Source organism: Acipenser ruthenus, chromosome 2 (assembly GCF_902713425.1).
Source record: "Acipenser ruthenus chromosome 2, fAciRut3.2 maternal haplotype, whole genome shotgun sequence".
In the NCBI taxonomy this organism is placed as follows: domain Eukaryota; kingdom Metazoa; phylum Chordata; class Actinopteri; order Acipenseriformes; family Acipenseridae; genus Acipenser; species Acipenser ruthenus.
Genome location: NC_081190.1, coordinates 254504 through 268455, shown reverse-complemented (window position 1 = coordinate 268455; position 13952 = coordinate 254504). Strand labels below are relative to the sequence as shown.

Genomic DNA, 13952 nt, shown 5'->3' with positions numbered 1-13952 from the left:
CTGCAGCACCTTGACTGTCTCCATCCAGTGCTGGTGCTTCAACTGGTAATACACCGTAGACTGGAACTCGCTCACATTCTTGTCTCCTGTACCCAGGGAGATAGCGTTCTGAGGACATAAAAAAACAGGAACATCATCATTATTACTATTATTATTATTACTGTTATTATTATTATTACTATTATTATTACTGTTATGATTATGATGATCATGCTTGTCGTTCCAGTGCAGCAGGCTCCTGATGAATAGTCTCTCACAGGGCAGTATGAGGGCAGGGCTTGTTGATTTGGAGCTGCTCATTATTACAAGTCATCCAGTGTTGGCTCCAGTGATTACCGCGGGGCTCCATGAGTCTGTGGTGTTAATGAGTATGACAGTGGTGCGTGAGATAATATGAGCTCCACTTGAGCGCGGAGAGCCTTCACTGTGAGTGTTAATGAGTACGACAGTGGTGCGTGAGATAATATGAGCTCCACTTGAGCACGGAGAGCCTTCACTGTGAGTGTTAATGAGTATGACAGTGGTGCATGAGATAATATGAGCGCCACTTGAGTGTGGAGAGCCTTCACTGTGAGTGTTAATGAGTACGACCGTGGTGCGTGAGATAACATGAGCTCCACTTGAGCGCGGAGAGCCTTCACTGTGAGTGACAGAGAGGATTCAGAGCTGCCGTGAATCACTAGGTATTCTTCTTCACAAGGGCAGCTCAAAGCTGGATTACAATCTCTAACAGATTCTCTACTCACGCATACAGAGAGCATTGTCACCCTGCAGCTCAATAATGAGAACTAAAACTCTCCACTCTGGAGCGTAAAGGACACCGTTTCAAAGTGCTCGGAGCAGACCAAAGAATTCCAGAACTCTCACCTGTCGTACACTTCCATTCCCAATACAGGACTGAAAACGGCAGCTTTGAACAAGCTCTAGCAAACATTCCATTTCCATTCCCAATACAGGACTGAAAACGGCAGCTTTGAACAAGCTCTAGCAAACATTCCACTTCCATTCCCAATACAGCACTGAAAACGGCAGCTTTGAACAAGCTCTAGCAAACATTCCACTTCCATTCCCAATACAGGACTGAAAACGGCAGCTTTGAACAAGCTCTAGCAAACATTCCATTTTCATTTAAAACCATGACATCTGGTTCTGCGCTAGGTTCCAGCAATCTGTTTGCATCATTGCTTTCAGTTAGAGTGAAATTGCAGGCACCCCTTCAGTGCATTTTTTCTTGTCACTATTACCAACTAGCTGCTTCCTCGATTACCTGACCTGCTTTACAGCCAGGAACAGCCTTTGATCCTGAAGACACCGCTGAGGTGAAAAGATCTAGCAAGTAAAACAGAAGCAGGCTTCCTGAGAATAAAATGTGGACACTGAGAACTGTCTTTAACCTGCTGTATCACCAGATAACCTCAGGACATGTTTGCTATATCATGTGTTTTTGTTTGGTTTTTTTCTTTCTGCATATTTGAGACTTATAGAGGTGAGAGGAAATAGAGTTACAGAACTATTTTGTTAGCTACAAACAGCTCCAAAAAAATAGAGAGCTCTGAAATATCTCCAGTCGTTTGTACAAAGACATGTTTTAATTATAACCTTTAGTGTGGTTCGGGGGGCAGGATCGAGCCCCCCCCCCATTCCATCCTGCCAATAATATCTGCCAAACCCCTATTTAAACCCAAAGTCATGCATTGCTCTCTGGCTTGTGTTTTTTTCCATGTCCATGCAGTCTCATCACGTCCGCTCAAGTTTACACGGACGCTGCACTAGCTCCTATTACTATCTCTGTTCTGCGATGACGTCATATCCTGTAGCCACCTATTCATTCAGTATTAGGCAGCAACCTCAGCAGCCAAAAGTATTTTAACCAGCATGTAATCAAAAGGGATATTCAGTTATGGCTGTGTATGGTTTCATCAGACTCGTTCACATCATTTCAGTCTAAAGCACCTATTTGAAGATTTTCACAATTAAACATCATATGCATTCCTTCCGTATAGATGCAGCAGTCAGGTCAGCAGGTCTTCCACTGCAGTGGACTCTTGAGTTCGCTCTTCTCTATGATATATCTTTACCCAACAGAGTATTGCTAGTATGCCCATGAGTGGGGGCCATCTCTCTGACAGGACCACCAGAGGTTATTTATATATATACAGACGTGCTCAAATTTGTTGGTACCCTTACAGCTCATTGAAATAATGCTTCATTCCTCCTGAAAAGTGATGAAATTAAAAGCTATTTTATCATGTATACTTGCATGCCTTTGGTATGTCATAGAATAAAGCAAAGAAGCTGTGAAAAGAGATGAATTATTGCTTATTCTACAAAGATATTCTAAAATGGCCTGGACACATTTGTTGGTACCCCTTAGAAAAGATAATAAATAATTGGATTATAGTGATATTTCAAACTAATTAGTTTCTTTAATTAGTATCACACATGTCTCCAATCTTGTAATCAGTCATTCAGCCTATTTAAATGGAGAAAAGTAGTCACTGTGCTGTTTGGTATCATTGTGTGCACCACACTGAACATGGACCGGAGAAAGCAAAGGAGAGAGTTGTCTGAGGAGATCAGAAAGAAAATAATAGACAAGCATGGCAAAGGTAAAGGCTACAAGACCATCTCCAAGCAGCTCGATGTTCCTGTGACAACAGTTGCAAATATTATTAAGAAGTTTAAGGTCCATGGAACTGTAGCCAACCTCCCTGGGCGCGGCCGCAAGAGGAAAATCGACCCCAGATTGAACAGAAGGATAGTGCGAATGGTAGAAAAAGAACCAAGGATAACTGCCAAAAAAATACAAGCTGAACTCCAAGGTGAAGGTACGTCAGTTTCTGATCGCACCATCCGTCGCTTTTTGAGCGAAAGTGGGCTCCATGGAAGAAGACCCAGGAGGACTCCACTTTTGAAAGAAAAACATAAAAAAGCCAGACTGGAATTTGCTAAAATGCATATTGACAAGCCACAATCCTTCTGGGAGAATGTCCTTTGGACAGATGAGTCAAAACTGGAGCTTTTTGGCAAGTCACATCAGCTCTATGTTCACAGATGAAAAAATGAAGCTTTCAAAGAAAAGAACACCATACCTACAGTGAAACATGGAGGAGGCTCGGTTATGTTTTGGGGCTGCTTTGCTGCACCTGGCACAGGGTGCCTTGAATCTGTGAGGACACAATGAAATCTCAAGACTATCAAGGCATTCTGGAGCGAAACGTACTGCCCAGTGTCAGAAAGCTCTGTCTCAGTCGCAGGTCATGGGTCCTCCAACAGGATAATGACCCAAAACACACAGCTAAAAGCACCCAAGAATGGATAAGAACAAAACATTGGACTATTCTGAAATGGCCTTCTATGAGTCCTGATCTGAATCCTATCGAACATCTATGGAAAGAGCTGAAACTTGCAGTCTGGAGAAGGCACCCATCAAACCTGAGACAGCTGGAGCAGTTTGCTCAGGAAGAGTGGGCCAAACTACCTGTTAACAGGTGCAGAAGTCTCATTGAGAGCTACAGAAAACGTTTGATTGCAGTGATTGCCTCTAAAGGTTGTGCAACATTAGGTTAGGTTAGCGGTCCCATCATTTTTGTCCATGCCATTTTCATTTGTTTTATTATTTACAATATTATGTTGAATAAAAAATCAAAAGCAAAGTCTGATTTCTATTAACTATGGAATAAACAATGGTGGATGCCAATTACTTTTGTCAGTTTCAAGTTATTTCAGAGAAAATTGTGCATTCTTCGTTTTTTGTGGAGGGGTACCAACAAATTTGAGCACGTCTGTGTATATGTATATATATATTACATTACATTATTAACCTCTATTTTATTAAATAGCGCTGGGGTCCTCTTTTGGGGGTAAGTGAAGCTCACTTCCCAAGCTAAGAAGCCCAGCAGTGCTGGCTTTGTCCTCTGTGAGACAAAGGGGACCCCCGGACAAATCTATCTATCTTTCCTTTTCCCATTTTCACACCGCTCGGTTCCCTTTGGAAATATCAGTTGCTTCCCAGCCTTGGAGTCCGATCGGTTCGGTCTCACCTTTGCGAGGGCAGCTCTCCGCGAGTCAAGGGGAATCCCTACATTATCAATTCCCGAGGTTCTTCCTCCACACAGGCCTTGCTCCTGTCCCATGAATAATGAGGGAAGCTCACAGACACACAAGAATAATTGAATCCCTTCCATTTACCATAAACAGCAGGGACGTATCAGAGTGCAAAGGACCAAGGAGGTGTAATTGAACACACGAAGCCTTCTTGTGCTTTAACCGTACCCGACAGTGTTTATTTATTTATCAGCTGAAAAATTTATGCCAGACAACCTGCCGGAAAATCACCTCTCGCTTTGCAGAAGCAGCCCTGACAACAACCGGCAACAGCCTGCATTTGGTTTTTAATTATAGATTCGACAAGTCAGTCTCATCCAGAGAAGTGGATAGAAGAAGAGCCTGCTGTAAACACTGATACAGACACTTTTAAAGGAAGAGAACAAAGACTCCCATTGCTTAGCAGTTTCATCCATTCCTGGTTTTACTATGAGTTTAATAAGACACACCTGAACATGTTACCTATACACTGCGGTTCATCAGGCTTGTAGATAAACCTGGAATGGGTGAAACTGCTATGCAATAGGAGTCTTGTTTCCAGTGCTGTTTAGAGGTGCTGCTTTGAATGCACCTCATTTATAAATGAGTATTAGCTAAAGTACATCAGCCATATTCACAAAGCATTTACCACATTTCGAAGTTTGCATCCCTTTTTGTAAAAAGAAACACCAACTGGTATAGAACTAGCAAGACGTTACTAAGGTGCATTAATGATAGTCAATTAAATGCGTTTTTGTAGCATTGATGTTTTGTTTTTTAAAGTAAACTTAGCATGCTGCTAAATGCTTTGTTAAAATGGCCCCTCTTCCTTTATAAAAGTTTACCACAGTACAGCAAAGCATAGCACAATGTAATAAAGCATAGTGAAAGCATGGAAAAGCGCAGGCATGAATTGTAAAGCCCTGAGATGTACTGTTTAGTAAAGCATGTTAAAAACATGGCAAACCATGGTAAACTCTGGTAACTGCATAAGATGACTATGTGAAAGTATTGGATAACTTTTAGAACTATTCTCAAATCTTAAAGGACTGTAGCTTTGTGTTGATTAAACTTTTTCCAGCTGATCTAGAGAGCGTTTACTAGTTTCTCATTCTTATTTTCAAAGCACTGTTTGACTGAATAATCCTTAATAAAGATAAAGATAAAACTTAAAAACTTCACGTGCACGCTACTTTTCTGTTGCTAAAAATACAGCTTAAACCATTCAATAAGTCAAAGTCAATGACAACTGTATATATATATATATATATATATACTGTATATATATATATATATATATATATATATATATATATATATATATATATATATATATATATCCCATAGGTCAGGCACTGTTGATATTGGTTGTTTCCCTTTCTTTCACGTGTACGATTTCTTTAAGCAAAGAGGAATAAATTCAGATTATTTTGAAATGTGGTGCACATGATAAATGGCGTGTAGCCGCCCGATTTTACAGAACACATCCTGCTCGGCATTATCTAAGATATTACTCATGGTGTCTGACTTACTGTACGGACCACATTGCATAGCAGGTTCATAAACATCACTGCAGCTCTAAGCAGCTGTTGATGAGGGCGCTCTGCCCTGCTCCATCGCTGTACTCACAGAGATCACCTCCCCCTCCTCGCTGCACACCACCATGGTCACCTCCACATTCTTACTGTACGGACCACATTGCATAGCAGGTTCATAAACATCAGTGCAGCTCTAAGCAGCTGTTGATGAGGGCGCTCTGCCCTGCTCCATCGCTGTACTCACAGAGATCACCTCCCCCTCTTCGCTGCACACCACCATGGTCACCTCCACATTCTTACTGTACGGACCACATTGCATAGCAGGTTCATAAACATCACTGCAGCTCTAAGCAGCTGTTGATAAGGGCGCTCTGCCCTGCTCCATCGCTGTACTCACAGAGATCACCTCCCCCTCCTCGCTGCACACCACCATGGTCACCTCCACATTCTTACTGTACGGACCACATTGCATAGCAGGTTCATAAACATCACTGCAGCTCTAAGCAGCTGTTGATGAGGGCGCTCTGCCCTGCTCCATCGCTGTACTCACAGAGATCACCTCCCCCTCTTCGCTGCACACCACCATGGTCACCTCCACATTCTTCTGGGTGGTTTTGTTACACTTGTCAAACTCGCCCTGAACCAGTGTCACGTAGATATCATTCCTCACATCCCCTGAGAAAAAAAAAAAAACAGCTTTGGTATGTATTTATTTAGAGTGCCTAATTATATTATCACTGGTTCTGTCCCCTATTCAGAATGCCCTAGTACTTCCCCTCAATGCAAACATTTCCCACAAGAGCTCAGGCACAGCCAGGACCTGAACTCCCCTGGCTGTGTGGCTCACCCTGAACACCATGCAGTCAGTTCTTTATCAGAGGAGCCTCTCGTGGACTGCATTGATAGGACACCCCTTATTATTATGAACTCCCCTGGCTGTGTGACTCACCCTGCACACCATGCAGTCAGTTCTTTATCAGAGGAGCCTCTCATGGACTGCATTGATAGGACACCTCTTATTATTATGAACTCCCCTGGCTGTGTGACTCACCCTGCACACCATGCAGTCAGTTCTTTATCAGAGGAGCCTCTCGTGGACTGCATTGATAGGACACCTCTTATTATTATGAACTCCCCTGGCTGTGTGGCTCACCCTGCACACCATGCAGTCAGTTCTTTATCAGAGGAGCCTCTCGTGGACTGCATTGATAGGACACCCCTTATTAATATGCTGCTGTGGCCTATAATGAGCTCCAAGACCCAGAGTACTGTGTTAGGGGCTTCTGGGGTAAACCCACACGTGTCCAACCAGCTCAAATGAAATGGATTCACTCACACAGTGTTAGAACATACAATAAGAACTTTGTGTCTTAAAGGATCCCAATGATTTAGCATCAACAAGGCAGCTTGGCAACACATTCCATACCAAGTCTCCTGACCCAATTTCCAACCGTGTCCTATGTTCCTTGTTTCAGTGCTGAGTTTAAAGAACTGGCTACAGGGTTAACTGTCAACTCCTTTTAAGATTTGAAAAATATCCATATCAAGCCCCCCTCATCCTTCTTTGTTCTAGTGTAGTCACATTCAGTTTGGGTTATTTGCAAGAAATAAAAGATGCAAACACCCTAACAGCTTCCGAGTCGAGTCTATTTTCACATATTCACTGCAGGTCTTCGGTCACTCAAAGGGGCAACAGTAATATATAAGCATGCAGGTAAGAATATCTTTAAAAAAATCTCTTAAAGGGGTAACAGAGATATGCAATATGGTTTGGTTACAGCCAGAGATCGTATCAATCATATACCATAATCTGGGATATAAGTAAGCATTACCTTCTGAGCAGATGATTTCACTTATTTATGTGTCATATAATAATTAAGCATGAATGGAAACTTCCATTCCATAGCAGTTTGATCCATTCCTGGTTTTACTGTGAGTTTAATAAGACACACCTGAGGTCGTTACCTGTACACTGTGGCTAATCAAGCTTATATTAACGCCTGGAATGGGTGAACTGCTATGCAATGGGGGTCTTATTTCCATCCAGCACATAAATAAGTTAAAGCAATTAAAAACATCTGCTCAAAGAGTGATGCTCAAAATCTCGAAATAAGATTATTCTTTCTTGTAAAGTCGTGAGCTGTGAAAGATATTCAATATGTCACATGCTGTATAACCTACTACTGCTGCAAGTAAAAGCAGGAGCATGCTGGTTTGGCACAGCTCCATTGGCAAGCTGAATGTGTCAGTGGATTATCAGCTAGGTTCTGTTTTCCACTCCTGGCTAAATACAACCAAGCAATTGCATTCTGCTGTAAAACAGTGCTGTAATGCAGCTGTAAATGTCCTCACATTGTGGGCTCTTCAGTCTGTGCCATAGATGCTGGAAATGTAAAGCAGAGGGCAGCTCCATGGGATACAGTCTCACCTGGCATGATGATCTCAGGGAAGCCCATCTTCCGTGCCACCACGGCACCCCGGTCCAATAGATGAGGCTGCTCCTGCTGAAGCTGCTTCAGGTCCCAGTTCAGCATCTTAATGGACACCCAGAGCCCTGGAACACAGAACACACAGGTCACCATGGAAACCGGAGAGAGGAGGAGGCTCTCTATCAAAATGGGCTTCCCACAGCAAGATATCCTAGTTTTATTGATATTATTTGTCATTTGTTTGTAACAGAGTGAGACTTTGTATCGCTGCTTCTTGGACCACCTTTGAAAATAAGAGGCAAACCTCAATGGGTTCTCTAGCCAGGTGTTTTTTTAAATCGATTTTTTTAAGGTCAGGACTGTGTACATTAGAATTTTGTTTTTGTTTCGCTAAGCTTCACTTCTAACAAATATAAGCTGTGTTTGTGAAGTGGTAGAAGTCTAAAGTGTAACAGATGGTCATGTAATGGTGACCCCACACACCGCATTCGTGGTTATAGAGATTTTAAACCCATTCCATCTCACCAACAGCATCACATCACACTGCTTGTTACAAATGTATGGCTAATGGTTTCAGCCAAATAAAATGTCATTGTCCAAGAACGATCACTACCATATCCTAGTTGTTATGTTTGCAATGTGTGGCCATTCAAGGGTTAGCATTTAAACAACTCTGCTCGCAACCTCGGCGTCATCTTTGACGCGACCCTTTCCCTTGCTGATCATATCTCGGCCACTACACGCACCTGTCGATTCCACCTATTTAACATCCGCAAAATACGCCCCTCCATCTCTTTCTCTGCCGCTAAACTCCTGCTTCATGCTCTCATTTTCACCCGCCTCGATTACTGCAACTCCCTCCTCCTTGGCCTTCCCTCCTACGCCTTCAGACCACTACAGCAAATTCAAAACTCCTCTACTCGTATTATTTTCAACCTCCCCCCTCTCCTCTCATACCTCCCCTCTTCTCCTTCAGCTACACCTGCTCCCTGTTTACTATCGCTGCTTATTTAAATTCCTTACTCTAGTCTATAAATCCCTCCATGGTCTCGCCCCACCCTACCTGGCTGCACTTATCACTTACCATGCTCCCGCCCGTCCCTTACGCTCTCAAACTCTGTTGTCCCTCTCGGTCCCACCCTCGTCCTGTCAATCCCGTTTCCGTTCCTTCTCCCTCCTGGCTCCCCTTCATTGGAATAAACTCCCACTCCATATAAAACAGTCCCCTACACTACGCAGTTTTCGCTCCTCCCTTAAAACACATCTTTTCACCCTAGCTCATCTCACTGCGTGCCCTAGCCCCTAACCCCCGGTCAAGACCCTGCCTGTTTGCCCAACCCTGTCCTAGCCTCTGTTCTCACAGTAGCACCACTCTCTATTCCTCACCCTTGCCCAATAAACATACCTTCTTCCTTCCGCCATTTCTCCTGATTGTACCGTTTAGTCTAATAATTGTAAAGCGCCCTGGTCAAAGGCACTATATAAATATAAATAAATAAATAAATAAATAAAATAAAACATGCTGTTGAAATCAAAGCGTGGTATACTTGTGATATTCTGTGACACGCATATTAACAAACATACAAGGCTAGGATTCAAGGTTTCTGGATAACGCTTGCTTGTCAATACATTATACCTGAAATGCCTCCTTCTTGATCAGGTCTCCCTCGAAAAAGAGATTTCAATCTCAATGGGACCTTTTGCTTTATATGAAAAAAACAAATGTGGATCTTTTCAGCATTGATTTTACTTAGCTCAGCAAACAGGGTTTAGAGGCTTTCTCCAGCCCTGTCAGCATGGGCAACAGTAGAAGTGTTTCTATTTCGACTGGGATAGATACATATACAGATGAATACGTGGGCAGATGGGTTCAGTAGAGAGCTATTGCACCACACAGCTATTCAAAGGGCCTCCCTTCTGCACAATCCATTGTCCATGTGATTTGAGGCAGTTTCCCTGAGCCGCTCTGCCAGGTGTCGGGTTGCATCCCTCTCCCAGTCACTCTGCGTTACAGCCGGAGCACACCAGACTATAAATCACAGCGCAGCAGAGACACACGTCGCATTCTTATGGAGTTAGTTTACCTTGTCCTTTGTGGTTTATGTCTTTGGCTTCAATGACTTTCTTGATCAAGCTGTGAAGAAAATCATTCTCGGCTGCCACTCTGAATAACAAAGAGCAGAGACATGGTGTTCAGAGACAAGGTGCTCACAGACAAGGTGTTCAGGAGACAAGGTGTTCAGAGACAAGGTGTTCAGAGACAAGGTGTTCAGAGACATGGTGTTCAGTGCCATTTCCAGAGGTTGGGGGAAGTGTCTGGTCAGTTTGACAATTTCTCAAAAAAATGACCAGGCCCTTGTATAAGTTTACCAAAGCAAAAGGATAAAGCATAGGCAAGCACTGTTGAGCATAGAGAGGAATGGGAGGGAAGCAGCAAGAGAAGTGTGTGCGGAGAGGACAGGCTGGGAGGGAAGCAGCAAGGGAAGTGTGTGCGGAGAGGACAGGCTGGGAGGGAAGCAGCAAGGGAAGTGTGTGCGGAGAGGACAGGCTGGGAGGGAAGCAGCAAGGGAAGTGTGTGCGGAGAGGACAGGCTGGGAGGGAAGCAGCAAGGGAAGTGTGTGCGAAGAGGACAGGCTGGGAGGGAAACAGCAAGGGAAGTGTGTGCGGAGAGGACAGGCTGGGAGGGAAGCAGCAAGGGAAGTGTGTGCGGAGAGGACAGACTGGGAGGGAAGCAGCAAGGGAAGTGTGTGCGGAGAGGACAGGCTGGGAGGGAAGCAGCAAGGGAAGTGTGTGCGGAGAGGACAGACTGGGAGGGAAGCAGCAAGGGAAGTGTGTGCGGAGAGGACAGGCTGGGAGGGAAGCAGCAAGGGAAGTGTGTGCGGAGAGGACAGGCTGGGAGGGAAGCAGCAAGGGAAGTGTGTGCGGAGAGGACAGACTGGGAGGGAAGCAGCAAGGGAAGTGTGTGCGGAGAGGACAGGCTGGGAGGGAAGCAGCAAGGGAAGTGTGTGCGGAGAGGACAGGCTGGGAGGGAAGCAGCAAGGGAAGTGTGTGCGGAGAGGACAGGCTGGGAGGGAAGCAGCAAGGGAAGTGTGTGCGGAGAGGACAGGCTGGGAGGGAAGCAGCAAGGGAAGTGTGTGCGGAGAGGACAGGCTGGGAGGGAAGCAGCAAGGGAAGTGTGTGCGGAGAGGACAGGCTGGGAGGGAAGCAGCAAGGGAAGTGTGTGCAGAGAGGACAGGCTGGGAGGGAAGCAGCAAGGGAAGTGTGTGCGGAGAGGACAGACTGGGAGGGAAGCAGCAAGGGAAGTGTGTGCGGAGAGGACAGGCTGGGAGGGAAGCAGCAAGGGAAGTGTGTGCGGAGAGGACAGACTGGGAGGGAAGCAGCAAGGGAAGTGTGTGCGGAGAGGACAGGCTGGGAGGGAAGCAGCAAGTGAAGTGTGTGCGGAGAGGACAGGCTGGGAGGGAAACAGCAAGGGAAGTGTGTGCGGAGAGGACAGACTGGGAGGGAAACAGCAAGGGAAGTGTGTGCGGAGAGGACAGGCTGGGAGGGAAGCAGCAAGGGAAGTGTGTGCGGAGAGGACAGACTGGGAGGGAAGCAGCAAGGGAAGTGTGTGCGGAGAGGTCAGGCTGGGAGGGAAGCAGCAAGGGAAGTGTGTGCGGAGAGGACAGGCTGGGAGGGAAGCAGCAAGGGAAGTGTGTGCGGAGAGGACAGGCTGGGAGGGAAGCAGCAAGGGAAGTGTGTGCGGAGAGGACAGGCTGGGAGGGAAGCAGCAAGGGAAGTGTGTGCGGAGAGGACAGCATGCTGGGAGGGAAGCAGCAAGGGAAGTGTGTGCGGAGAGGACAGACTGGGAGGGAAGCAGCAAGGGAAGTGTGTGCAGAGAGGACAGGCTGGGAGGGAAGCAGCAAGGGAAGTGTGTGCGGAGAGGACAGGCTGGGAGGGAAGCAGCAAGGGAAGTGTGTGCGGAGAGGACAGGCTGGGAGGGAGGTACTCACTGCACGAAGGGGATGAAGTGCTGTTTGTCCTCGTCGCTCTCCACCTTCCCTTTAACGATCTCCGTCACGTCCATCACTGCAACAACAAGTCAGCACAGCACACTTCTTCACAGCAGCTCCACAGGGTGAGGCAACGCTAACACAACTTGCCTGGCCTGAACTGTATGCATACAGATAGGTTAGAGGTGTTCGGAATAACTCAGTATTGAGCACTATGCATAAAGTGCAGGCTTGTATGATTGTGATTGTGAATGTGTACACTATATACAGTGTAGAGGGTGTCAGGGACGGGGGACTTTATGTAAAAAAAAAATTTGAAAACATTATGAAAGATTAGTAGAGACCATGAAGCAACATTCTCTTATAATTTAAGATTCAAGATGACTTTCCATCTCGCAAAAGCAATAAACAGTAAAAAATAAATCCTTTGCCTATAATTTATTCACAGGTGCAGTTATTCAAGGAAAACTTTTGATAATTTTTTTTTATCTAATTAAGCGAAAGTGGTTGAGGAAAGAAGGTGTTGATTATGCCAAGGAGAGGTAAGCACATGGGAAGCATGCCTTTAATGTCATTGTCATTAGAAGGGAGCAGCTACTCTGAAGAGTGGAGATCTTCTTTACAGAGGGAGGGTATGGAACGGGTTACCAAGCCATGTTGTTAATGCTACATCAACGAGATCTTCCTAACCAGCGGTCACGCAGGCTCAGTGCATCCTCTTCAGCTGAGCCCTACACAGAAGGCAGGTTCGTGAAATCCCACTTGTGCCTAATCTTTACTGTTTCTTATTTACCTTGCCTCTCTGTGAAACCTGTGCAACCTGGCCAGAATCTTCCTCCTTGACACCAGAACAAAACCCTGTTCTTCTCCAACTCTAACTCAGCTTTTCATATCTGTGTGTTCATGTGGACTGGATGAGAAGCATTGGCAGGAGGTTCTAAGCCAGTGGTTCTCAATCCTGGTCCTGCGGGACCACTGCCCTGCTGGTTTTTGTTCCAACCAAGCTCTCAATTACTTAACTGAACCCTTAACTGAACTAACAATTAGCTTAAATTTGACTTTTTAAATAGTGTAGCTTATAAAAAGTTGGAGAATTTAAGTTCCTTATACAATTTTATACCTAAATTGAAATCTCCATCTGTTTAAAATAATTGAAAAGCTCAGATCAGGCAAATTATTAGTTCAATTAAGGGTTGAATTATGTAATTGAGCGCTTGGATGGAACAAAGAGAAGCAAGCAGCGGGCCGTGCTCTCTGTGTTTAAGGCACAGGGATAGCCGAGGCCTGGGTGCTGTTTTGACGGGTTTTGTTTAAATCTTTGTTTTGTTCCTGTTTTGTTTGGTCCTGTTTGAGAATAATAAAAGTGTGTGAAGAAGCGCTAAATTGCACTTTGAGTCTGGGTTTACGGTTTCAAGGATGCAGATCAGCCTTGACTGGGACACTACACCACATAGCCGTTAACAAGGAGTTATATATCCCATAACCCACCATTGCTTTTAAAAATGATTCGATTACTGTACAAAGGGTGATCCAAAACCAAACCATGAACATGTTGATTTAAAAGCCCCTGACCATGGTGCAGTCAGGCAGCTGAACCCGTGTCTGGTGGAGCCTCTGTCCTTTCTGACCACAGTCTCTGAGAGCCACTGACAGACGGCTACAGACTGTATTTACAGCAGAGGTCTGTGCTGGATGGGGAGGCTCCAGGATACTGGTGCTCTACAGAGGTCACTGCCGCTGCGTGTGTGAATGGATTCAGCCAGCAGCCTCTGATTGCTGTGGAAACGTTACTCCTGTAAAAATGATAGATGACAGCTATTATTCAGCACACAGACATGTGCAAAGGGTGAATGCCACAGCCATTTATTTCTCTTGTGTCTTCCCATGATATTACAGGCATGTGTTCTTCC

General features: G+C 45.1%; 1 protein-coding gene across 2 annotated transcripts in view; it reads right to left on the bottom strand.

The window, feature by feature from the left end:
- LOC117403985 (dedicator of cytokinesis protein 2-like) overlaps window positions 1-13952 on the bottom strand; it is a 428344-nt gene that overhangs the window by 381616 nt on the left and 32776 nt on the right. Inside the window, exons 11-16 of one of the 2 annotated variants that reach the window (XM_058985720.1) lie at window positions 12043-12118; window positions 10138-10217; window positions 8053-8178; window positions 6217-6299; window positions 6022-6063; window positions 10-108 (exon numbers count right to left, since the gene is read on the bottom strand). In XM_058985720.1, the coding sequence (XP_058841703.1) occupies window positions 10-108; window positions 6022-6063; window positions 6217-6299; window positions 8053-8178; window positions 10138-10217; window positions 12043-12118 (506 nt within the window). Of the gene's footprint in view, window positions 1-9; window positions 109-6021; window positions 6064-6174; window positions 6300-8052; window positions 8179-10137; window positions 10218-12042; window positions 12119-13952 lie in introns of both variants that reach the window. The other variant, XM_058985710.1, reaches the window with a different exon arrangement.